Source organism: Lutra lutra, chromosome X (assembly GCF_902655055.1).
Source record: "Lutra lutra chromosome X, mLutLut1.2, whole genome shotgun sequence".
Taxonomy (NCBI): Eukaryota; Metazoa; Chordata; class Mammalia; order Carnivora; family Mustelidae; genus Lutra; species Lutra lutra.
In genome coordinates this window covers 34,807,095-34,831,898 of record NC_062296.1, presented here as the reverse complement: position 1 = coordinate 34,831,898, position 24,804 = coordinate 34,807,095, and the positions used below count along the sequence as shown (strand labels likewise).

General features: G+C 45.1%; 1 protein-coding gene and 1 non-coding gene across 2 annotated transcripts; one reads left to right on the top strand and one right to left on the bottom strand.

The window, feature by feature from the left end:
- Nucleotides 1-414: 414 nt before the first annotated feature.
- On the bottom strand, nt 415-23,715 carry CAPN6 (calpain 6). The gene is made up of 13 exons (XM_047716666.1): nt 23,621-23,715; nt 17,252-17,431; nt 9,459-9,590; nt 8,255-8,463; nt 7,545-7,737; nt 6,591-6,784; nt 6,293-6,370; nt 5,999-6,185; nt 4,298-4,420; nt 3,938-4,140; nt 3,226-3,347; nt 2,745-2,881; nt 415-2,094 (listed from the first exon to the last, which is right to left on the bottom strand). The coding sequence occupies exons 2-13, from the start codon at nt 17,414-17,416 to the stop codon at nt 1,912-1,914; spliced, it is 1,926 nt and encodes a 641-aa protein (XP_047572622.1). The 5' UTR covers nt 17,417-17,431; nt 23,621-23,715; the 3' UTR covers nt 415-1,911.
- Nucleotides 21,304-21,411, top strand: LOC125092532 (U6 spliceosomal RNA). Its single transcript, XR_007124990.1, has one exon. It is a non-coding gene; the product is annotated as a U6 spliceosomal RNA (small nuclear RNA).
- Nucleotides 23,716-24,804: the final 1,089 nt, after the last annotated feature.

Below are 24,804 nucleotides of genomic sequence, written 5' to 3'. Positions count from 1 at the left end.
GAGAGGAGCTTCCCCATACCTTACCCTAAGATGGGCAGAGGACATATTGAGTGTGGAAACAAGTACATGAAGTCTTCTCATCCTTTTGGATGATGGAGAAAGGAGAGGGTATTTTCTTCTGTTGGGAGGTCTGCACTTGAAAGATCTGGCCACTGTAGCTTTGGCCTGGAGTCCAATCCCATAGGGGTTTCAAAATCATGTAACCCCAAATACTACGTAAATATCCTTAAATGTGGAATGGAAGAGCTCCCCCTCTGTTCTCCCAACCTCCCCCCCCCCCCACCGATTAGCATCAGGTCGCACAGATTCCCCTATCCCCACTCCAACTCTAGTGGCTCCAAAATGAGTCTCAAGAGATGGTCACTCCTGCCATCTTTCCTGGGCCAACAAATCAAGTCAAGACCGGTCAGTTTATTGATTGTGAACTTTATTGTGGTTTGGATTATGTAAGGCAGTGTGGTGGGAAGGCACTGGAGAAGTTACACAGACTGGAAAACATGGTAAGAAATTAGTGAGTTAAAAAAAAAAGAAACCTACAAAATATATTTTTAAATGAGTGCGTGCTGGACTAGACTAAGTACTACAACTATGTTTTTTCTTCATCATTGCAGAAGCGTTGAAATATTGTCAGAAGTTGGGGTTGGGAGAGGTTAGGGAAGGCTTCATGGAGGAGGTGATGTCTATGCTGGACCTTGAAAGAAGGGCAGAATGTTGATAGATGAGACGGAGGGAAGAACATTTCAGAAGGACTGACTCTAGAGAAAATTCCTTAGAAATACTGAAAAAAACAAGAGGGCAAAAAAAAATGCCCCCAGGGGGCAAACCTTCCCAACTGGGAGGCCTAGGGTTGGGACCCAAAATCTCAAGCCCCCAGGTGGGGTCTTCAGTCCCAATGATATTAGGAGGCACAGGACAATGGGCTTGTTTGTAAACCTAGCAGCAGCAGGAGGTTTCACATTGCAGTCAGGGGCCCCAGATTGGCTGTACAATATGCCTGGGTGGGTTTTCTCATCCTTTCGGGGGTGTGTGGTACTTATTCGTCCTTCCTCTTGCCCGCTGACTGCCTGAACGGTAGTTCGTGCGCGCCCACATGCGCGTGTGTGAGTGTAGGTGTGTGTGGATGGGTGGGGGACCGAGGCTTTGTCTCCCACTGCAGCTTCTTCCACGTTTCCCTCTTTGGGGCACACAGCTGGCTTCCATCGAGCTGGAGCTCAGGCCCTTCCTACTCACTGTCTCAACCTCACTGAATTCCAGCTCGTCATTAAGCACCTAGGAAGCTTCCTCAACATGAAGGTAAAACCTACTGTGGGGGGGGTGACTTGGGTGAGGGCAGGACAACACTTTCCGGGGGTGGTGATGTTTGGTGGTATTTGATGGTGGAGGCAGCGGAGGTGGCAATGAGTGCTGGTGGTGATGAGGGCTGGGGACTCAGAAGCAGGCTCTGGCCGCTGACTAAAATGCTGCTGGCAAGTCTGTAGTGTTCAGTCAGGAGCTGGGATATCAGGCTAGACCAGCTTGGCCTTGATCACCCCTCCTCCCTCCTCAACATGCCCTACAGGGGAGAGAACGTTGGGTGCCTGAAAGCAGCAAAGCCTTCTGTAGGGTATCCAGGCCGTTGTTGTCCTGCTCAAATCGCACCCCCGGAAGCCCCAGAGATCTTTTTGTTGGCAAACATCTGTATGATCTCCACATAGGACTGTCACCTCCCCCTGTCCAGCTGCTGGAGGTATATAGGTTTTGTAGCTACTGATGCTACCTGGATCGGGAGGTATGGGGAATTTATCAGAGGAAAGGGAAAGTTAGTTACTGTGAGTTTCTTTCTTTGAAAGGAGTATGGATTAGGTAAGACCTGGCTCCTGACAGAAAAGGGAAGGCTGGAAAGCTCTGTCAGGATTCCCTAAAGCTGAAGATTTAGAGCTCAGTGAGATCATCGCTGGAAATGACCTTGAAGCTGATGTGGCCCTGCTTGACTTTGGCAGTCGGGCCACCCTTCTTACGCAGGTACAGAGACTTCAGATCACGGCAGTCGCTGGGGTCAGCATCCAGAGTAACTTGCCCCAGGAACTGATCACAGAATTTCCGGCTGTTCCACACCTGGAGAGACAAGTCAAGAAAGTGAATATGAGCCACCCTCTGCAAGACCAGACTTGGCCCAATGGCATCTAGAACCCAGTGCTGAACTTGGAAAGCTCAGCTTTAAAACTGAGAAACTCTTTCCTGATAATGGGCTCTGGCTGACAGAAAGCTACCTCAAAAAGGAGTGGTGACAAGCCAGCCAGGAGGGCTCAAGGTCAGCCTCAATCTATGTGAAGGCTTTGTAAAGGCAGCTGGACAGAGGCTCTAAGTCAGAAAAACAGCCAAAGGATAGTGGTCCATCCTGACCTAGCAGGATAAGGGTCATCTGACCTGGCATATGCTTCCCCTCATGGGATTTTATAGTATATGTCACAACATGTGTACCTGTGAGTGTGTGAGCTTCTGCCCACAATGAAAGGGACAGAGAAGAGGATATTTACAATGGAAATTAATGAGGAAGTCAGTGTCTGCGCTTGGTGGTAGGTGTGTTGGAGTAAAAACAAACAGCCAAAGACCAGGATGACCCTTGCTCTGTATCCTGGATAGTTGAGTATCCTAGATACTTGGGATAATCTAGCACCTGGAATGGAATGGGAGCCATCCAGGAGGCAGGGCGTGTGTGTGTGGGGGGGTGAGGGTGGGGGGTTGTTCCCTGTTCACAGTCTTACCTGCACTATAATAGGAATGTCAGTGGTCCTTCTGTAGAAGATTGCCTGGGTGTCAAAAATGGCATGAACAGTATTCTTCTGGACAGGAGAACGGACTTCCTCCTTGCCACACTTGATGACCAAATACGGATTTACGGCTGGAACAAAGCGACAGTTGCATTTAACAGAGTGATTACAGTACCCTTTCTAGACAGTCGAGAAACTAGTTCACAGGGACTTTTCAGCCTAACACCTGGGGACCAGGTGACCTCGAACCCTGGTTCCCAATTCCCTTTTCTTCCCCATCCTTTATAAAAATGAATAGTATGTAGGCCTTGCCCAAGGAAGTTCACATCCCATTCTCTGTCCAGGTCAACAGCCATCCTGACTTTCTGAGGCTGAAAATACCCCTGGAGAGAACCATTCATGACCACCTTTTCTAAACATATGTGCAATAAATGAAACTGAAGTTTGCTTTCCCAGACACCTCTGTGGTTCTTACATTCATTGGCATACTTCTTCTCCAGGCCCTCTGCACTATGAACAGTGATCTGGGTCACCACCTTTGGATAGCCACGAGCCAGGTTCCAGCAGGACATCTTGGGCATGTCCAGAGTCAGTTCCCTGGAACATCGAAGAGAAGACACGTTACTGATGATGAATGCCCTCTGATGAGATCGGCCTGTTAAGGCAGCCATTGTTGCTGAAAAGCATGAAATGCTGAGTGACTCAGCTCATTCCTCAGACATGGCTTATATTTTATGAGTCTGTTTTCTTTTCCCTTGGCATTAAGGACCAGCAGATAAAGATCAGAGTAGACAAGGTTGGGGTGAAAAGGTAGCTTTGGTGACCCAGCACTCAGAATATAATAGAGGAGCAGTGAGGAGTGTCAGCTGCTTAAGAGAAGAATAGAGTCAGCCAGAAAATGGAAGAGAAGATGTACATGGGAAAGCTTAGGCTATAGGCCTATTCCCCTGAAATGGCAGCCCAGAGCTCTGAAGCTCAGACCTCTCCTGGGGAATTTTTCATGGTTACAAAAATAACCATTTTGAGAAATAGTTCTACCACCGTCATGTCAGTGAAGTCTGACTCAGACAGGTTGTCCTTTTGCATGTCTGCATAGGAGGAACAGGGTCGAGGGAGGTTGGTGGGGGGTCAGAACTGGAGGCAAAGCAGAGACTAGGAGTTTGCTGGGCTGGACACAGGAGCTGAACCTGAGCTGGACAGGCACTTCAGAGAAGATTCTCAGGAGAAACTCGCTGGTGCGGCCATGTTGGAACATGGTTGGGACAAGCACGTAGTTGCCTTTCTTCAGGTACTTGCTCAGAAACACGGTGCGGGTGTCAATGTAGGTGGAAGTTCCAGCACGCTCTTGGATGTAGAGATGGTGGAGACGGAACTTGCGGTTCATCTCTACCTGGAAATGAGGACAAAATTCTCCATCCCACTCAAATCACAGTGTTTGTGTTAGGAGATCCTAGGTCCTCTGTTTTCTTTATCCTTGGACCTATCTTCATTCCCCTCCCCGCTGTGACTCTGTCATTATTCTCTCTGTTCCACATGCCCAATCTTACCTTGAAGAGCTCAAAGCCAATGATGTAATTGTCAGGTCTTCCCATGCGGCGGTAAGTACGCAGGTCCTTCTGCTGCAGTGACATAATGACCTTGTGCCCATCCTCAGGTACAGTGAAGATGTACTAAGGGAAAGAGGCCACCAAGGACTTTAGTTAGCACTTCCGTTTCAGCTGAGCCAGCTCAGATTTCAGGGAAGATAACTACATTGAGGAGCAGAGACTCTGATTATTTTCTGGGCTTTGCCACGGATCAGACACTGAGGCCTTGGCTAACTCATGGGCTTGCTAAGTGCAGATCATATATCATTACTCCCTATGGCATTTGGCACGGATTGAGAGACAACTTCATGACTGGGTCTTTGATGCCAAAGGGGTTATTCTTCTTGGTAAGATACTGGGTTTATTTTAAATTTTCCCTTGCTTCAAAAAGCTGCCCACCAAAAAATTCCAGAATCCATAAAGGCAAGAGGCACTTTTGTTTGGCTTAACCTGATACTATAGCATCCCCCTCAGCTAGCCTCCTACAGCCAGCCCAGATATGTGACTTGGGGTGGGGCTGGATCCACTTCCTTGGAGAACTGATTGATTCTTTGCCACTCTCTGCAGGAAAGCTGCAGACCTGTGCCTGAGATTTGGAAACGTCATCTCAGGGCATCATCATGCCATTGGGCAGTAAAACTAAAAGGTATCTGATTGTTCCCTCAGCCATTCTCTCTCTCTCTCTCTCTCTCTGTTTCTCTCTTTGCTTTTTTCTCTCCCTCCAGCAAGAAACAGAAAACAAATTCAGAACCATAGATTTGCAAGACCCATAAAGATCAATCTTGTGCGGACAGTTAAGATTGAAGCCAAAAGCCCGTTTCTCTAGCTCGATGTGCCTGATATTTGAAACATCTCCAGGGTTGTACATGGGGATGATGTCGGGTAGGGAGCAGGGCGGTAATGGGAGCTTTCATTTCTTTAAGGACAATTAAGATGGAAAGAATGGGCAGGGGGGAGTATGAGTTTAAAAAATCAGCCTACTCATCTTAGTGTCCTTCCAAATGCCTCGCCAATGAGGCCCATGGATAGAAAAGACATACCCACATAAGGTCAGTCAGAATTCTGGCCTCCCGTGTGGGTATCTCATCAACACATCTGGGGGCAAAACCATCAAGATTATTGTAGTTTCAGGCTTTTGGATGTTTGGATTTTGTGCTTTGGGGCGTGCCAGGGCTTGACTCCGGTGGATCATGTGGAAGAGCACTGTAATGGAGGATGGATGGGATGGGGTTACTGATGGGGTAGTGCTTCAGATCCTGGGCAGAATGACCTGGCTCTGGGTGAGAAAAGGGAGGCATAATGATGGCATTCAGAGAAAAGTCAAGAAATGAAAAAGTATTGAGAGAGTGTCTGGAAGCAGATCCCTTCTGTCTGATGAGAGACAATCACAAAGAGACACCCCAAGCAATATGGTGCCAAGGGAGAGGCAGCCAGAGGAGATGGCTCCAATTTAATATTATTGCCCACATACGTCGCTGCAGTAGACACAGTCTGCAGTGACTTACAGCATCTGAGCCAATCCCTACACGCCTCGGTTGATGAATATTACACAACAGCTGCAAACTGAAAAACCGATGTCAAGGAAATACTGCAAGGTGAGATCTGAGTTCCTATGGCCTTGAGAAGTTGGAGGTAAAGCAAAAAGACCAAATTAATTCAAACCTGGGGATTCTGCAGGAAGGTATCACGATTGTTATAGCAGCCTCCTGACCGGTTCATCAGGGGATCATCATCCACAGTCCAGCATCCCACCACTGATTCCAGCTCCTTGCGGCCAAAAAGAGGGTTGTTCACATTGCGGCAGACATTCAGTTCGTGAAAGTTGCGGCAAAAGTCCTCCAGGCTCATCCTGAACAGAAGGAGGGCCCGAAAGAAATGAACATGGTGCTGAAAACCTACCGTGGTAGTTCCATGTAGGGAGCCCTAATGCCCTCAGCACAGAAACCAGCCACTCACCAGAACTCTCCATCGTCAGACATAACAAGCCCCAGGTTCTTGCGGTCTGCCACAGTCAGCTGCTGCCACTCTTCAGAACTAAAAGCAATCAAATGAAGAGATAAGCAGTTAGGTTTACCATTGACTTCCTACAGGAAGCACACCAAAGGACCGAAAGTGGTGGGAATTGGGCCTGCTTTATTTCACCTCTGGCTGGGTGATAGACCCCACAGATGCCACTAAGCAATGACAGCCTGCTAGCAATCTGGAGGGATGCACTGAGAGAACTACAGGGCTGTCCAAGTGAAACGTCACTCACATCTCGCTCCAGGGACCACTCCATTCCTGACGCCCCAAGGGGTTCCTCAGGCGAACCATATAGAGCTTCTCAGTACTGAAGACTTCCAGCAGTCTCTCTCCAAGACGGATCTTACGAATATCAGTCATGGTGTATGTATGGCCCTTCAGGAGACCCCAGTCAGTTTCAACTTCTTGCTCCTCCTGATTGGGAGACTGAGAATAAAGGAAAATACATAAAGCCACAAGAATTGAGAGACCCAAGGCCTGGCTCCAACTCTTCCTTGATTGGTTTATCCCAGTATGGTCGAAGCCAGTTCTCCCTGAGCCGATAGAAATTTTATCCAGACACCTGACTGGACACAAAGCAAGTGAAAGAAAGGAAATAAAGAATTTAATATAATAACCCACTTAAATAGTTCAGATTGAAACTACCCACAATAGTATACTGATAAGAGCAGCTTAAAATTTTGGTGGGCCTGGTTTATTGTGTGAACAAACAGCTATAACTTCCACCACCAGGGGCAGAGTCAGGAGGAATAATTTAGCAGAGGTTACTTACACCAGCTCAAAAACTCTACTGGCCCCCAGTTTGATAGTTGGTACAGAAGGATAAAAAGTTAAAGCTCTGGGGCACCTGGGTGGCTCAGTCAGTTGAGTGTCTGGCCTCAGCTCAAGTCATGATCCCAGGGTCCTGGGAAAAAGTCCTGCATCAGGCTCCCTGTTCAGCGGGGAGTCTGCTTCTCCCTCTGCCCCTCCTCCACCCCTGCCTCATGCTCTCTCTCTCTTTGTCTGAAATAAATTCTTAAAAAATAAAGAAAGTTAAAGCTCTGTGGCCTCTGATTAAGGACTCAATGTATATTATTAATTTTCTGGACACCATAATGCCTTCTCCTGAATTTCTGGGGAAAGAGTGACATTCCCTACTAATTTTGTAGTGTGAGCAAAGAATGATTGTTTTGGGGATACAACAAACCTCAATGGTGCAACAGATCAGTCCTCCTTTGGTAAATGTTTTGTACAACTCCCCGAACAGCTTGTACTTCTCTTCAACCAGCTCAGTGTATCTTCCCTTCTGCATGTCAACAGTCTCAGCCAGTGTGCCAGTGAAGTCCACGATAATATCAGTGGTGGTCAAACCATCAAGGGCTTCATAGCAACCAAGCAGCCTGGGTGCAAATATGCAAGGTTATCTCAGTGAACTGATTTTTTCCAGGTGGAGAACATCTTATTCCCAAGAACTAGAACAGTTCTCGCCCAGCCAGCATTTACCAGCTGGCTTTTCTCGAGGTATGAAATGAAAGATATTCTGAGATTATAGTCAGAGATTTCTGAGCTTAGGTTATGTTGAGCAAGGACAGTCCATGAAGAAGCTTCCTTGTCTAGGTAAATATTAGGGAAGGAGAAAAAGTGAGGGCATCACGCTATGTGATCCACTGATTAGCAGCAGGAAGGGGCACCTAGGAGTAAGGAGGGGTTTTAATGGAGTCCAGAAGAGCTCATTTCTTTATCTTCCAGGATTTTTGAGGACCAGGCCTAGGCCCAAAGCAATGCCTTAGATCTGACTGGTATCCTATCCCATTTAAACTCAAGGGCTCGGCTGGGTGAGAATAATCTTCCAAGGACAAATACGGCCTTCCCTCCCTTGTCTACCCTGACCACTGACTGGTCAACCCTGCTCCTTACTTTGCATAAGCTTTTTCCAGTAGAGCATTCCAAAACTCATTCATGGAGGTGGAGAAGGAGAAAACCAGATCTCCATTGATGGTGGGCAGCAAGTCATCGATCACCACCTCAGTCCATTCTCCAAAATGCCAGAAACGGAAGCGAAATATCCCAGCATATTTATCGAGTTTTCGAGGGTCCCATTCCTGTTCCTTATGGTTGGGAATTGTCTGGAAATATAAGAACAGTCGTACAAGTGTTATTCGCCAGACTACACCCAAATACTGAGTTGCAGTTGACTTTCAGCAAAGATATATGGCAGTAGGAAGCACACCAAATAACTTGGTTTGGGTCTAGGTTGGGAAGTCTTAATTTGGGTATTTTTTGCCCAAATTTTGCTTCCCTAGGTCACTTTTGTTGAGGATAATATTACCATGCAGGCCCCGAATACACATAGGGTGACTGAGGGGAAGCCAGTTAGGGATTCAGTTATTTCCCACAGATAATTTACAAACTTGATCATGAGAAACTGTCTATCTAAACATTCACAGTTGCGTGTTTAACCACCTAAATAAGGCATTTTAAAAGACAAAATCACTGAAAATACAAGACCCCTGTACTTTCGGGTTTCAAAGGTCTGTCCTAGAGATTTCATGTAGATTCTATATGGATTTAATTCACACCTTGAACAAAATTATGTTGAAGAAATCCTCTTTTTATATTCATTTACAAATTACTCTTCGAAAATTCTTTTTCTGAAGAAAAGTCAAATCAAGTCAACATTTCAATGCTTTCAACTTGACCTAAATGCTGAAGGAATTTTTTTTACTTGAGAATTTATTAGAACCTTCTCAAAGAACTATTTCCATCTTTCTTGTCTTTTCTGTTATTCCTATCTGTGACTTCCTGGCCCCTGCTGGCTCTATCCTCCAATCGGTGCAAACAACACCAGTACGCAGAGCTACTACATCAAAGGGCTACAAGTGACAAAAGGTCAACTAATGTGTGACAAAGCCAACAGAGTAAAATGTTTATGGTAAGAATCTAGGTGAGTATAGAGGTTCTCCCTGTAAAATTCTTTCAACTTTCTGTATTGGTTAAAAAAAAAAATCCTCATAATTCAAGAATTGAACAATCTAAAACCCTTACAACCTGATTTTTCCCAAATTACTAAGGAAGACAAGAAGGTGGAAATTGAGTGAGGTCTCACAAGAGAGGGGGATACCTTTGTCCAGTGAGACTCCTGAACAGCCAAACAGGAAAACGCAGAGACCATCGGCTTGTGCCCCAGTCTCCCTTGGATCAGCTGGTGGTTGCTGATGTTGCCCACGATCAGACGGGGGTCGTCACAGATGTCCTATGGATACAACAATTGGTTCTAAGGGGTGGAAAGTGTTTCCCAAGAGTCAGCGTGAGCTGAGGTAGGCAGGACAAAGATAGTGACTAGGACTTCCATAAATGGGATAAAGGGAAAGTCGGGGTGGGGGGGTTTGTGAGGACAAATACAAAGCAGTCAATCATCCGGAGCAGAGATAGGGTTATGAGGGGAAGTGGCAGGAGAAATGAGAGGCAAGGATGCAATGAGACAGGTCGAGATAGGCTGGTGGGGGCGCTTAGAACTAGCATTGTGGTTCAGAAGAGTTTTCCCTAAAGCAGTGAGCTTTTGAAGGGAACTAGAGATTAGCACATTGCATTCCAGTCCCATTGGTCACGAGGAGATTTTCTGAAGCACCTGTGCCTGGAAGGATAATTGCATTTCAAAAGACAAGGCTGGATAGTGGTGAATGCCTCTCCCTCCCTGGGAAAATGAGTTAGGAGACCTTATACAGAAAGCCCTTTCCCCAACAAAAAGCAAAGGCAAGAACAGTCTCCATGGCAACTAGATTTTTCTACATCTTTGGATGAATATAGATGGTGGCAGCACTAATAGCAGGTGGTAATTGACCACTCACAGGAGCACTTCAACACACTCTTTTCCCACAGAGGTTGCTCTGAGGGAAGCCAGACAGAGGTGAGGGGCACTATTTATGTTTCCCCAACATGTCAACAGCTGTGCTATTCCCACGGCGAGTAGGAAAATGAGACCCAAATAAAACAATAACAACACGATGTTTGAGGGCACACTAAAGTTATTTTCAAAGTATAATCAGTGTCTAGAGGAAGGATCCCCAAAGTCTCCCTGGTGGTAGATAGAAAAGATTGAATAGCCGTAGTGACACTTGAGTTGAAGCTTTAGGGATGACTAGCGTGAGGCAGTTCGACAAGAGAGAGGTATGGAGGCACAATGGGTAGAGAGGCATAGACAAAAACATCGCTGCCTCCATAATATCCTGTAATTGAAGACATGATTGTGTGACTCAGAGAATCAGCACTTGCAGAGTTCAAAAGCAGGAAATACCAACGAAGTCTTGAGTAGCTGGAGAAAGCTTCATGGAGGAAGCCGTTGGCCAGTACCTTGAGATTCTGCTTACCCAGCAGAAATAAATCTTAGTCTCAAGTGGGAAGAAAATCTAGACATATATCTTTTTAAAATTTATTAAATAGAGACAGCTATATTTTTCTGGTTCTCAAACCTCTTTTTTTTTTTAATGGACATAATTCTCCTTGATGAAGGGTCTGGTCTACAGAATGAAACATTCCATGTATTCTTTAAAAGCCAAAATCACTCTGGAAAGGAATAAACATCCTAGGCAGGGACAAATCCAAAATAAAGATTAATTGGGCAACCCTCTGCCAAAAAGAGAGGGTTAGGAGGGTTTTCAGTTTGGGATTTTCTGGTTATTTATTTATTTATTTTAAGATGCATACCTAGTGTCTCAACATTACATTTTTGTCTTAGAAGAAGACTTCTATCTTAATATCTTTTTATGGTTTGGGACTTGCCTGTTTTTTCACTTATTGAGTATAGAGTAGGTATGTTGGGTGAATTAGGCCCTGATATTCTTTTTCTCCCAATTGTTTCTTTGCCCTTTCTAAGATGAAACTAAACACAGCTTTTTCTTGTGGGCCAGGGGTTACCATTTTATTTGGAGCAAGACAAGAAGTTATATAATGATTTCTTGGGTTTAGATTATGCAAATAATAGTTGCCTGGCATGGAAAAACAATAAAGTGAACACTGACGTATGGAAAAGTGTGCTTTTAGATTATTAAGGCAAATTATTTGCTGGTTTCACATAAAGTTGTTAGTGGTTTGGGTTACATTACAGTGTCTTGGATTGCCACGAAGCTCTCATTTCACAACAGGGATCCAGGCTCAGCCAACACTTTTGTCATGCCAGCTTTTATTCAAGACTTAAAGGGTCACATAAATGAACAAATACCTGTAAACAGAACTCAAATTGAGAAACTAGGTAATTATTCTCCTGTAGATCCAAGCTGAATGTGGTCATTTTGTGTGTGTGTGTGTGTGTGTGTGTGTGTGTGTGTAATCATGAAAGAATATAAATTTGGGCCCCCCCAAAATCTTTTATTTTCTATTTCCTCTTATAAACTGGCCCATGGCCCAGTTTTCCTTTACCACTCTTCATGCATGATGGATGGCCACTTAATAATGGATTTTAAAACATGATAAATTAACAGCCATAGATTGTCAAAGCTAAAAAAATCTTGGGGATTATTTACTTAACCTGTTTATTTTGCAAAGGAGAAAAATGCTCAGGAAAAGGCAGCAACTTGGCCTTCCAGGCAGGCAGCTAGTTAGTAGGAGAACTAGGACTGAAGTTTTAGATTCTTCAATAAGACATATAGTTAGGGAATATGCTTCATGACTCTCTGCTGAACACTCGCCTAATAGCTCTTCATTGTTCTGGAAAGACTTGCTTAAGTTATATTTCAGCTTTTGGTTCCAGGCTAAATATCACCAATCGGCTTTAAATTCTTCAATTTAATTCACTCAGTGGGAATCAATCTCTGGTGTATGTCAGCATCGTGACATGAAAATGGGAGAAAATCTTTATTACGCTACAACCTCTACCTCTTTCAGGAAGTCAGAGATTAGAAAGAAGCTAAAGAGGGAGAAAAGGTAAAGGGTAATAAGCCAGTGCAAACCTAACGGACAAATGGACTTTTTTGGTGACACATTTGAAAATAATGAAATGGCTGTTTGTTGATTTTTTTTTCCCTAGTTTCAAACAATGGGGAGTCTTCATGTCGGGAGTAAGGAAGTAAGATGGGAGAAATTTTTCTGTAACTCTGAGCCGAGATGGAGAGTGAAGGGGCTATTGTGGCCTGAGCTCTGCTGGACTGGTAAGGAATGGAGTTGAGGAGAGGTCACAGCTCACATATTCACATATTTGGGTGGCTTGAGAGGGAGGGAAGATGCTGGGCCCCTAATGGCTCCCAGCTGTGTTGGCACAGTTGCTGTATTCCTTGAACTGGATCGTTTGTCAAGGCAAAATAATTTCTTAGGGGGAAACACACACAACTAGAAAGTTGGACACCAAGAGTAAAGCCAGGAATGGTCCCCACATACCCCCATCCCTGAGTCAAAGCCCTCTATAAGCAAAACAGCTTCTCTAGGAAATATGTTCTCTTAGCTGAGCACTGAGAGTCCTTGCCATTGTCCTCACCTCATCTCCCTTCGCAGAGACCTCTGGAAGACTGGGGAGGGAGACAGGATTATCAGGCTTGTAGCATTTCCAAGAGAGCTCCAGGCTTGCCATGCTGAGGGGCTAGGGGTCCAGACACCCAAGTCATGACATAATTATCTTATTTGAGCCTTTAGGCTTTGGCTTAGAAGACTCCAAGTATAAATCTCAAACTGCTTTAATTGGGAAGAATGTACACATCCATTAAATGAAATACTGTTCAGCCATCGGAGGGACAAACTGATTACATGCTGTCACATGAATGAGCCTTGAAAATGTTATGCTAAGCAAAAGAAGCTACTTTTCTGTTCCAAGTAAAGTCTCTAGAGCCAGGCAAATCTAGATAGAAACCCAAAGCAGATTAGTGAGTGCCTGTGATGGGGTGGGGGGTGTTACTCATGCAAAAGGGTACAAAGGGTCTCATGGGGATGATGTGACTGTTCTACTGTGAAGTTTTTGCAACTTGGTGAATTTACTAAAAATCATTGCCTCGTACTCTTCCAGCAGGTAATTGTCTGTCCAGCAGTCTCTAAATTGTGCTGTGGGAAAGCTGATAAATGGCACAAGTGAAAATAAGCAGGACCGATGGAGATAAATGGGATGGACCCATCCAACTCTCTTCGACTGTGTCACCGGTGGAAACATGAGGACAAGTCAGGTTGGGGGGACATGATCTCTGGGAAGGATAAGAACTTTATGACCAGCCTAGGCCAAAACTACTGCATGGAGGTGCCCCATTCAGCAGGGGGCTGGAAACGTCTATTAGCACAGAGAAAAGTGTTTCCCCTTTACTCTTTCCTCCCGGGAAACCTGTCACTGAGGGCTGTGTATTCTGCTTCTGATGTTGCCCCTTATTGAACTTTCCCTTCCATTCCTACCACCTTTGGCTTTCATCCAGACCCTCATCACCTTCCTCCCACCTGGGGTAGTGAAATGGCCCCTGGGGAGAGTATTCCCCATGAAAGAACCTGGGCAAAGGAAATGGTAAGTAGGGACAGAGCTCAAAACTCGACCAGAGCTGACAGAAGATCTTGTGCAGGTTGCCCTCCCTTCCCCCACAGCTGCGGCACAAATCCCCATGAGGGTTTGAACCTCTTTAGTCAGGGATTAGATGTGTCTGACTCTAAGACACTACTGTAGCTGGGTATGAGTCAGTCAGGAAAAAAAGCCAGAGTGGAGTAGGAGGGGAAAGTGGCTGGAGAAGAGATTTTTAATGGGAATTTGGCAGCCAGATTTCAGCCCTAAAGATTCTACCTGAAGCCTTACAATCACACTGTAAGTCAGTATAAATCGGCATAGTTTAGAATTTACTATGACTGTATACGATGAAGCTCCAGAAGGACAGGAAAGTTCAGGAACACATGTCTCAAGCCATAAACCAGTGTACCCAGGAAGCTGAGCCAAAAGCTGGGGCCAGCGGACCCCTGGAGGAGTTAAGGAGAAAAATTCTTCTCTGGAGGGTATGGCAGATAAGCCAGCCCTGAGTAACTGCAAAACATTCCCATAATCCCTGCCTATCTAAAGTGGCTCCTTAGGACGCAGCAAGGGAGGGGCAGTTGGGAAGAAGGGGACACTTAATCCTGCCCGAGGATACTGGGGGCTTAACTGAAGTCATTTTGTTCAACTAGCAGTGGGGTTTACAGGCATGAAGGCTTATAAAGGCGGAAGCTTTCAAACATGGGAAAGGAAAGAAACAGAGACTATCGGGTTAATCATGCTTCTTCCATTTTAGAGACTTCAGAAAACAGCCCTGTTTAAGGATGAGGCTGTGTGGCATGCCAAGGGCCAAGATGTCTGTGAACTTTCCTACAAACCGGGCTCTCAACCTTGCCAACGAAGCGGGTGAGGCCAGCGACCCATCTGGTCTTCCTGAGCCAATTCAGAGAGGCCCAGGGCTGTCTCTCTGCTTCCCTGATGGGAGGCCAGAGAACTTTGACGTGGTTCTTGACCACAGGCTTGGCCTCCACTCTGGCTGGAAAGGAATCCAGAGCCTTTTGAGGAGACTCAGATGGTGGTCCAGAACCTTGTTTTTCCCTCCTTCCCACAAGAGGCCCCTTCCCCAACCACTCCAATCTGCTGATCTCCCCCTTCTTCAAAACCCTTCAGGATTTACTGTCTGTATGCCTGAAGATAACATTCCTTATATCAGGCATTCATTTATTATTTAACTCTTTGATAGCTCAATAGCCACCTCTCCCACTAGAATGGGAGCACCTCGCCCCAGACTGTGTCTGTTAATTGCACAGAGGGTGCACAGAGTAGGTGCTCCATAAATGTTTTTCAAGACGCTCCCTTTGGGCTTAAGACTAAGCTCACAGTATGTTCTCAGAAGGGAGAATATGGGTAATTTAACAGATGTACAGCATCGACCCAGGGAGGAGGAATGTGGGAACCGACTGGGGGGAAACTACAAATCTTAGCAAAGGAGGGGACCCAAATAGCTCTGTGTCCCGTTCCATGCAGCGTGGCAGCATGGACTTCGGGGTCAAACCTGGATTCAAATCCCAGGGTGTCAGCAGTTGGACCCTGGGCAAATTCTTACCTTGTCTCTGAGACCCAGTATCATCATCAATAAAATGGACATAGTAATATTTACCTCTAGTTTTCAAACCAGAAAAAAGAATCACATTGGAGAAATGTATACAATACCTACCTTGCCAAGCCATGGTGAATGAAGAGGAAATGAAAAAAAAAAAAATGTACAGAAAAGTCTAAACAGAGTCTCTAGGCCCGTGGTAGGCATGACATAAATGCTGATTCTTTTTCCTACCCACCCCAATTCACCCTCTCTTTCTGATACCTCTCACCCTGGAAGGGGTATTGCTTGCTTCAGAGGCGAGATGGATTCTTGCCCTGGTTATCAAGTTCTTCCCTTCCCTGCTAATCCATCTAGGATTCAGTCCACAGAATTTGGAAGAAGGCGGCAAAGGACAAAAGACTGAGCCAAGAGAGAGGAGGAAGCATGTGTCTCAAGACCCAGCTAGTACAGAAAGCATTGTCAGCTTGGTTCACATCTGGGAAATGGCTTCGTGTTGGCTTGCAACTTTGCCACCCGTTGGGTCTCCTCCTATCTCCCCCAGGACCTCTTTCTCATCAATCATTCCTTCCCTCTCCTGTGTCCTCAACCTCTTCTTCTTTACTGTTTACTCTTTGGCCTAGAAATACATTCAAGTCTGCCTATTTTAAAAAGATATCCTCTCCACCCCCCGACAAAAAAACCTTCCTCAATTTCCTGCCTCCTTTTCAGCTATTTCTGCCCTATCGATGTCCTTTCTTTCAGATCCAGGCATCAGAAAAGAGTAGTGCCCCTCATGATCATCAGCCATTCATAAGAGTGGCACTGAGACTACATATCTTTATTTGCTCCGTGCATTTCTGCAAAAACAAAACAAAACAAAACAAAACTTACCCCTCTGCATACCGATTTAGTGGCTAGTGAATTCTGCTCACGTTTCCCGGATTTTTATTGCAGGTCAGTGATCTGTAGGGATGTCAACAACTGCAGGCGCAGAAAGTCAGGAGGACTGTCATATTCCTTCCGATGGAGAGGACTTCTCCCAGTCTCATACTCTCAATGGCTATCATACTTTGCAGGCAAACACTGAGACCTGTCCCTCCAGTCATATAGGAGACGCAAGAGCCTTAAAGGGATCAATGTATCTTGGCACCACCTGCTGGCAACCTACAGCAACTGCAATGGCTCTCGTGAGAAGTCCATTTCAGAGCGTAAGCTCTGGAAATTCCAACTACAAAGTTGCAACCAAAAAGCCTGTACATTTCCTAACAGCCCTCTATGGCCTTTGGGAAGCCACTTCGGGAAGGAGCTCAGGTGTAATATCCTTCCTCCAGTTATACGCTTTAGAGAGGGCGAGGTTGCCTGCCATTTATTCTACAGATTCCATCATTCTATCATTGTATACACTGAGCTCCCTCTCACGCAGGGCTGGTGAAGTGGTCCTGAGACTTGCTTTAGAGACATAATATACAGCTGTTTCACAGAGAACCATAATAACTATTGATAGGTGGTAAAAAGAGCTACACTCCTACTTAGATCCCACTTGGCTGATGGTGGGGGGATCCAGGAGACGGTACCCAAAGAGTAACTGAGAAGTCTCCCCTCCTCCCCCCATGCAAACTCCATCTTGTCCTTGTAGAGTTCATTTCATTTATGCTGGTCCTATCAAGAGTTTTGTTGTTCTTCTTTTAAATTTGCTGTCTGGCCAAATATGACTGAAATTCAAGATACCTCAAGCTAGAGTCAGAAGCACCGATCCGTAACACTTGCCATATTAAAGCTGTCTCCTAAATCACTTTGCATGTGGTAGGCTGTGTGAGAGAAACAGTGCACCAGACAGAGTTATGATGAAAGAGATCGAGAAGGGGACAGAAAGTAAAAAGCAAAGCAACCAACAAATAAAAGACAGAGTTACCTGGGGACGTTTCCACACCACCTTCCCAGGAAGCAGCCGGTTGTAGAAAAGTGAATCATTCTCAGGCAGAAAGGTTGGGTCACAGAACAGTCTGCCATCTTTGATGCATTCCTGCTTCAGTTCCTGGTACTTCTGGTTTTTGAAGACCTTCAGAGGAGGACCCATACTGCTGAACTATGTCTAGAATGAGAAAAATTGTGGTCATTGGAGGAAGAATTCTTTTGAAGATTACCTGAAATTAGACAAAGAGTAGTCACCCCAGTGACTTATTCCTGGAGCTAGGAATGTGGAGCTTGGCTTTAGAAGAAGAAAAGTGAAGATTTTCAGGGAAAGTAGGGTGCAGGCTCAGCATGGAGCTTTGCCTAAGGTGCCTAAAACATTTGGGGGCCTCAGTTTCTTCCTCTGCCAAATAGGGCAATATAGGCCTGAACAATATTATTGAAAAAATATAAAATAAATGTTAAGATTGCTCATTAAATGTGAGTCATTAGCATTTAAAGGGCTATCTTCCATTTTACGTAGAGAAGCTTTCAAACAATGGATAATTTTAAATTCAAAGATAAAAGAAAAAAGTCATTTTATTACATCCAGAATAAGTTGGTGCCCTGAGGGCCACACACTTTGTGCTTCCGGGGAGAAGCAGCCCCTTTCACTTCTATGGAGCCCCTTTACACAATTCCTTCCCTTTTATCATTTAAAGAGCTTTGCATTTTTTTTATTACTGGCCAAGAAGGCTAATGCAGGCAACAGAGCTCAGCAGATGGCCTCCAAGATAGAAAGATTGTTTGTGTCTCTTTCTTCTTCAAAGCCTAACATGCAATCATCTGCCCGCTTTAAAAGCAAGACTCTGAAATTCAATTACACTAATTTGATGGACTATAGATTCTTATCCCATGGCAATACATTGTTGCTTTCTTTGCTTTAAAAAAAAAATCTCACATGACTAAATAGAGAATTAATATAGTGGCTCTTCAAGCAATGGTCTGAGTGCCGCACACTCAAATGTCCCTAACAACTGGTTTTTATGGGGATAATTTGAAAGACAACTTTGATTTTAAGTAGCTTTGGGGTGATAATAAGGTTCTCAATCCCCTTGCTTGATTCACAAAGATAGATTTGTAATGATTTTAATGATTCTCGATGCTCAATGGTTAGTAAGAGGAGGGCTGTGAAATTTACATGGTGCCAATTATTTTAAAAATACATTTTATGAATAAATGTCTATATTTCGTGATTGCATGAGGGTCAGAACAGGCAAATCTAAGGTCCAAGTATCTGCTGAAAAGTGGGCGAAGTTTGAAAAAAAAAACTAATCAGCACTTTAAAGAGTGTCTGTTTAGGTAACACAGCTCAAATCCAATTAATAAAGAGGGAGCCACTATTTTATGAAAAGTGAAATAATAATAATAATAACTGATTATTAATAATTAATAATAATAATTAATAATATTATTAAATAATAATAACTGGTAAGGAAGACTTCCTATTTGAAAACCATAAAAAAAAATTGAATTTGACGTTAGTTGCAAACTACAATATATAAAAACAAACTTATCCCTGCCCTGAATTCAAAGAATAAGAAGCTGAAAAGAACCATAGTTTTTTTTTTAAACTAATATATAGCCTTATTTATTGACCATTGTTTTTCAAATTGAAGGTTACATACAGGACACTGCAAAATACCAAAATGCCTTTAGTCATCAGATTCAATTATGTTCACATATTTTAAATATTAAAGTGTATCTCATTGTATTTGGAGGCATGAGTGGTATCAGTAATAATTTTCTGTTAAGCAGCATCAGAGCCAACTGAATGTACACTCAGTTTCCTTTTTGGAGCCTGTTACAATTGAACCCTAATTTTCATGCGTGCTCTAACATATAGCAAACACTACTGTGCCTCTGGCTTTCCCTGGAAGGTTTGATGGACTGCCAGAAGCTGGGGATTGTAAATGGGGGATAGTCTGGGACAATTAGGATATTTAGTTTGCCAGAACCTCCTAGTCCTTGAACATTTTGGATAAATGGGTATTTCCTGTTCTTGCGAAGGCCCTCTGCCCCCATGCCTCCCTTGCTACTCAGTCAACGGGCGAGTCCCTGTTATATAAGGAAGGCTTGTCCACAGACAGAAGCCACATCAACTGAAAAGAAAATCAGGTTTGATTTGAAAAACCAGTATGATCCCAGTAGACCCTTTCAGAGACACAATGTCCAGCTGATGTGTATAGGGCAAGGTTTCGGGTGCGGGCACTTGCATTTGGGGGGTGCACAGTAAATATGGAATAGCAGGCTATCAGCCTGAAATTTGACAGGCTTTCATTTGAATAAAATCGTAGCCTCAAGTCCCATTGGACCTGCAGAGTAGAGCTGTGCCCCATTTCTGGCTTGGTTCCTCTGTGCCTCTATTTTCTCATCAGGGTAGTGGGGTTATCTCTCTTGCCCTCCTTACCCTGTGGCTATACCTAATGAGATGGTTAGAGTAAAAGTGCTTTGAACAAGTGAAAAGGGCTCTGGAAAGGCAAGAAACACATCATCAGTGCTCTCATGGCCTGGCACGGAGCTGGGCGCACAACCCGCTGTCCAGGAAATATTTGTTGAATGGACAAATGGTCTTACACAGACAATTAATGTTTGCATGTATCATCTGAAACACGCATTTTAGTTCATGTTCTCTTCCCGGCAGCCATGTTTAGGAGGCATTATCCGGGCCCTTTATTTTGTATCTGCAGAAATGGCAACTCGCAGAAGGGACAGTTAGAAACGTAAAACTGACTCCAGCCCGGGTCTGTGTAATGTCAGATTCAGCGTGCAGCATTCCCTCACACCACACTGCTTCTTTTGGTCACCAAAGGGACTTTTTTTTTTTTTTAAGCTCAAATGAGGGAAACCCTCCAAAGCAAACATGATACCTAACTTGGAGTCATTCTGCCTAGAATTTATTGCCATGGTGGATATTGAAAAGGTTCTTTATGTCCACGGTCTGATGATCATGGGAGAATCAGAATCCTTCACCTCAGAGGGTTCATTAGATAAGTCTGGAGGAAAAAAAAAAAAAAAAAAAACTTCTGGAAACCCAGAAATTTGTAAGTCGGGTTTGTCGGTTTGTCACAAACAATTTGCCCCGCCAGAGCCCAGGAGAGTGGGGAAGGGAGTGCTCCTTCTTGGTTATCTTACTGCACCCAACTGCGAAGACAGGAGGGCCTTCAAGTTAAAGATGGCATATTCAGAAAGTCAGTAAACAGAAACAAAGCTAGGGCTTAGGGTAGCAACCAAAGACAGCCTCTGGCTAACAAATGGACCCCGTGTCCTGAGTGTCGTACATATCATGGGTGATTGGGTGAAGCCGAGTGTGGGCTTTTGCATTGAGACGACGGTGGCAAGCAGTACGATTTCAATGAGGATGTACTGCCTAGAGATAGAGCATGAAGAAGGCTGTGTGGATGCAGGCAAGTGGGAGGGGTGGGTCCAGAGGATGGAAAGTGGGAAATTGCCAGGGGAAGTTGGGGGAGCTTGCCACGTAGAATAATACAAGGGCTGCAGTTGGAGGATGGAGTTTTTGCTACATACTGGACTGGAAATCGTGGGGGGTAGGGTACTGGGCAAACTCCTAAGAAGAAAATCACTCGTTCATCACCTGTGGGTCAGCCTTAACACAGAAACCAGATTTTGCTCTAAAACGGGAAATCTGCCTCAGTTTCTTAAAGAGAATTGTTCTCTGATAGAGGAAATCTGGTCTGCAGGCTACAAGCTGCTTTTGCCCAGGGTGAGTGGGAGAGGAAGGGCAGGCATTTAGGGGGAGAGAGTCGGAGAACATGGCTCCCGAGGTGGTGTCCTTGGCTGGCTTCCCTCCCTCCCCGCGCCACCCCCAGTTTCCCCCTCTGTGCTGTACTCAAAGCAAGATAGGAGGTAACAGCTATTAGGAGTTTTCAGAGCAAACCGAATGCAGGAGACCTAACTCTGTCCAGGCATGAAGTAGGCACCACTTTAGCCTCACAGGCAGGGGTGCTGTGGAGAGGCAGAAGCAATAAAAACTCAGCATCCACGTTCCACAGAGTGCTGGCTTCAGCAGCACAGACACTAAAATGGGATGATACTGAGAAGATTAGTGTGGCCCCCACGCAAGGATGACAGGCATGCTCCCCAGAGAATAGTGCTTCCCATGGCTTTACAGGCAGTCATGGCCCACATCTATGCACACGCCTCTACCAGGGAACATATGGCTGACCAGATTCCAATGGTTGGCCAGATATCCTGGGGTTGGAATGGGACCATAAATGTCCTCGGATCCAGCCTTATCTGGGACACATCTACTCCATCCAGAGAGAAGACTGTTCAAAGAAATTGGAAGAAAAAAAAAAGAGTGCACAATTCCCTTTAATTCCATTATTGAAGAAATTTATCAAAGAATACAAAACAATTTGGAATCATAAAAAGAGCACAAGTGGTCAGCGGATCCAGGATCAAGTCCCAAATACCACCATTTAGTGTAGATAACAGTTCTGTCCCTCAGTTTCACCGTCAGCACAATGGAAATACTGTGGCTCTTTCATATACCTCAGGGTATCACGCTGGTGGGGGTGGGGGGATCTAATAAAATTAAGCATGCAAACATACTTTTAACTGTTAAACATAAGACCAATGTCCAGCATTGGTATTAGAAAACATGCATTTTTAGCACATTAAATCTCATCTCTGTCCTTAGGGGAAAATGAGACGTAATCACCTGCCTTAACTAAGATACTCACTGACCTTTAAAAGATCGATATAAAATGGCCCCTCTGCCATTCGATACCTTCTCTCTCTTCCACCACTTCTTTTTGACTGGCTTGCCCCACTACATGTTTTCCCCCCTCTCAGATGAATAAGCCCATCCTATAACTCGCATTTTACAGCCTTGCGAGAATCCGCTTCCAATTTTCATAGAATGTTAACCTGGAAGGACCCTTAGAAATCATGACACCCAGCTCCTGGCTTTCACAGGAAGGTGAAAGCCCGGGTCCAAGGTGACATACACAGTTAATGATAGAGCTGGCCTGAAAACTCAGACCTCCTACTTGTGAGAATTCTCATTGTCTTCTTCTCACAAGAATGCATGCAAGAGTTTTGTGCTTGAATTGCAAGCTGTCAGAAGGTGAGATGATTTCAAATTAAGACTAATCAAAGAAACACTGTCTGGGGGTCACAAAGGGATTTCTTTTTCTGCTTTTAATTCAGGAACTGAAAACACCCAAGTATGTGGTAAGATTTTTTTTTTTAACCTATTCCTCACAACGCAAGTGTTTAGACTTATCCCTGGCCTGCGAGGGATTCTGTAAGGAGAAATAAAGACCAGTATTCAAATTCCAAGTATCACACGTGTACACGCGCACATGCAGACAAACTGGTAGGGGAGTTAATTAGCAGCCCCCACCCCCTCAACTGAAGAATCTTTTTTTAATTCCCCCACACTATACAATGTCCTTAATTTCACAACCGAGATTAACAAATGAGATGTTAGCCATATTTCAATAAAACATGAATACAAACCACAATGCTTTATCCTGAAGCCAGAGGAGACCGTCGGGATGCTAGAATTTGTTTCATTTTCTGAGAAGATTCTCCCCGAACCGCAGGCTCCAAATCCTCAGAACCAATTTTCAATTGCAATACGTGGATCCTTTCATTGCCCTCCCCCCTCCACCCCACTCTGGCCAAGTAGCCCAGTTAAGCCCCTGTACCTTGAGTGGCAGCGGAGTGGGGAGGAAGGGGATAGAGCTCCCACTGCAAATCAAAGTTTAAGCTAGAGGGAAAATCAGAGAAGAAGGTCAACCTGTCACCAGGGCAGGAGGGACCCCCCCCCGACCGAGCAGACTGGACAGCCTTCGCTGCCACTCTGTCTTGTGCAAGAGCGCACAGCCCGTACACCCCAATTCCAGGGTTTTTAAAGACCTTTTGTACACAGTGTAGATCCATGATCATGCCTGCATTTCAATAATTTGCCCACAGCTATGGGTCAGCAGATGCCAGAAGGAAGCCCTGTCAGCCTTGAGAGGGTTTCTCCCTCCACACCTCCCTTCCAGGTTCGTTCTTCCTTATCAGGTACTTTGTGTCACAAGAAGACAAAAACAACAACAAAAAAGAACAACCCCACACACAACTGACCAGATATCACCAGAAAAATCTCATCGCCAGACAACCACAATCCCCCCGATCAGAGAGTGTCCCATCCATTTTGAAGTTTTCAAACTATTCCTCACGCCTATTGGATTCCGACAACTCATAAAAATTACAGCTGCAGAGTTTGATCAACTATAAAGTTCAAGTTGCTTCGCCCCCTCTAGCCTCCAAGTTATCCAGCAAAGAAAAGTGTGCAAATGTCCTCTCTGCTCACCTGAGTTATCCCAGGAGCTTTGCTGCTGCTGTTGCCGCCGCTCTTGGCCAGGTAACCCCTACAAAGTCTGTCCAGTCAGTGCAGCTGAACAAAGATTCTGGCTTTCTTAACCTGAAAACTATTTGGGCTGTACCAAGCTCTGCTCACAGGGGGAGGTGCCTCACAGAAACTTCAGGAGCCTTTGCCCCGCCTCGCAGTCAGAAACTGATCCTGAGTCATGAGGAAAATCTGGAAAGCTCACCCTGCCAGATGTGCAGACGGGATGCCCACTCCAGATCCACCCACCAGCAAATTGGAAAACTCAGGAAGCCACGTTTGAAAGCTCTCTCTGTTCCAAGGAGAAAGAGGACTTTCAGGGAGGGGTCTGATAGATTCTGACTTTTCTGTCCTGGGGTGAAGAGTGCAGATGACTTGAGAGGGGACATGGAGAGAATAATCGGGAAGTGTCGACAAAGTTCTTAGGGGCCAGGCTGCAGACATGACCCTTGTATACGGATCTCTGAGGGTGGAGAGGGCTCCTGCAAGTGAGTGGGAGAGAAAGCGGAGCTGATGGGACACAGGGAAGAAAAAGATTGCTTTGTGAAGCCACAGGTTACTTTTGGCCAGAGGCAGAGAGAAGGGAGTGTGAAGAGGGAAGGGAGTGGAGTTTGATTCCAAGGCAGTTAGTTTAGGAAGCCTAATTTCAAGCAAGGGGGCCCTGGTGATTCTGCCTGGCCCTGTGAGGCAAAAAAGCAGAGCAAATAAGTGTCCGCTCTGAAGGGCCAAACCAAGAGGCTTCAGGGGGCTACTTCAGGGCAATGCCTGTAAAAGCCTCTGCTGTGTCCAGTCAAGGCCCTGTTCCCTGAGACATTCACTGGGACACAGTCCCTGGGACGCCATTCCCCAGTTGTTTTGTTTGTTTTAATGTTCACAACCTGTGAAGACTCATCATCTCTTTCCTTCCCCAGCTCGCCTAACCAATGGGGTGTCAACTTTTAACCTTAAATTATCACTCTCTGCCCCTATCCCTGTACCAACTCTCCCCCTGGCTAGTTGAAGGGAGGGAGGGAGACAGAGGAAGAGGGAGAGAGGGAGTGGGGAGAAGGGAAAGAGAGAGAAAGAAAACAAGTGAGCAAGGACTCCAAGGGGGAAAGAAAGTGTACTCTCTCTACTCACTGGAAACAGATCAGAGCAATTCTGTGACT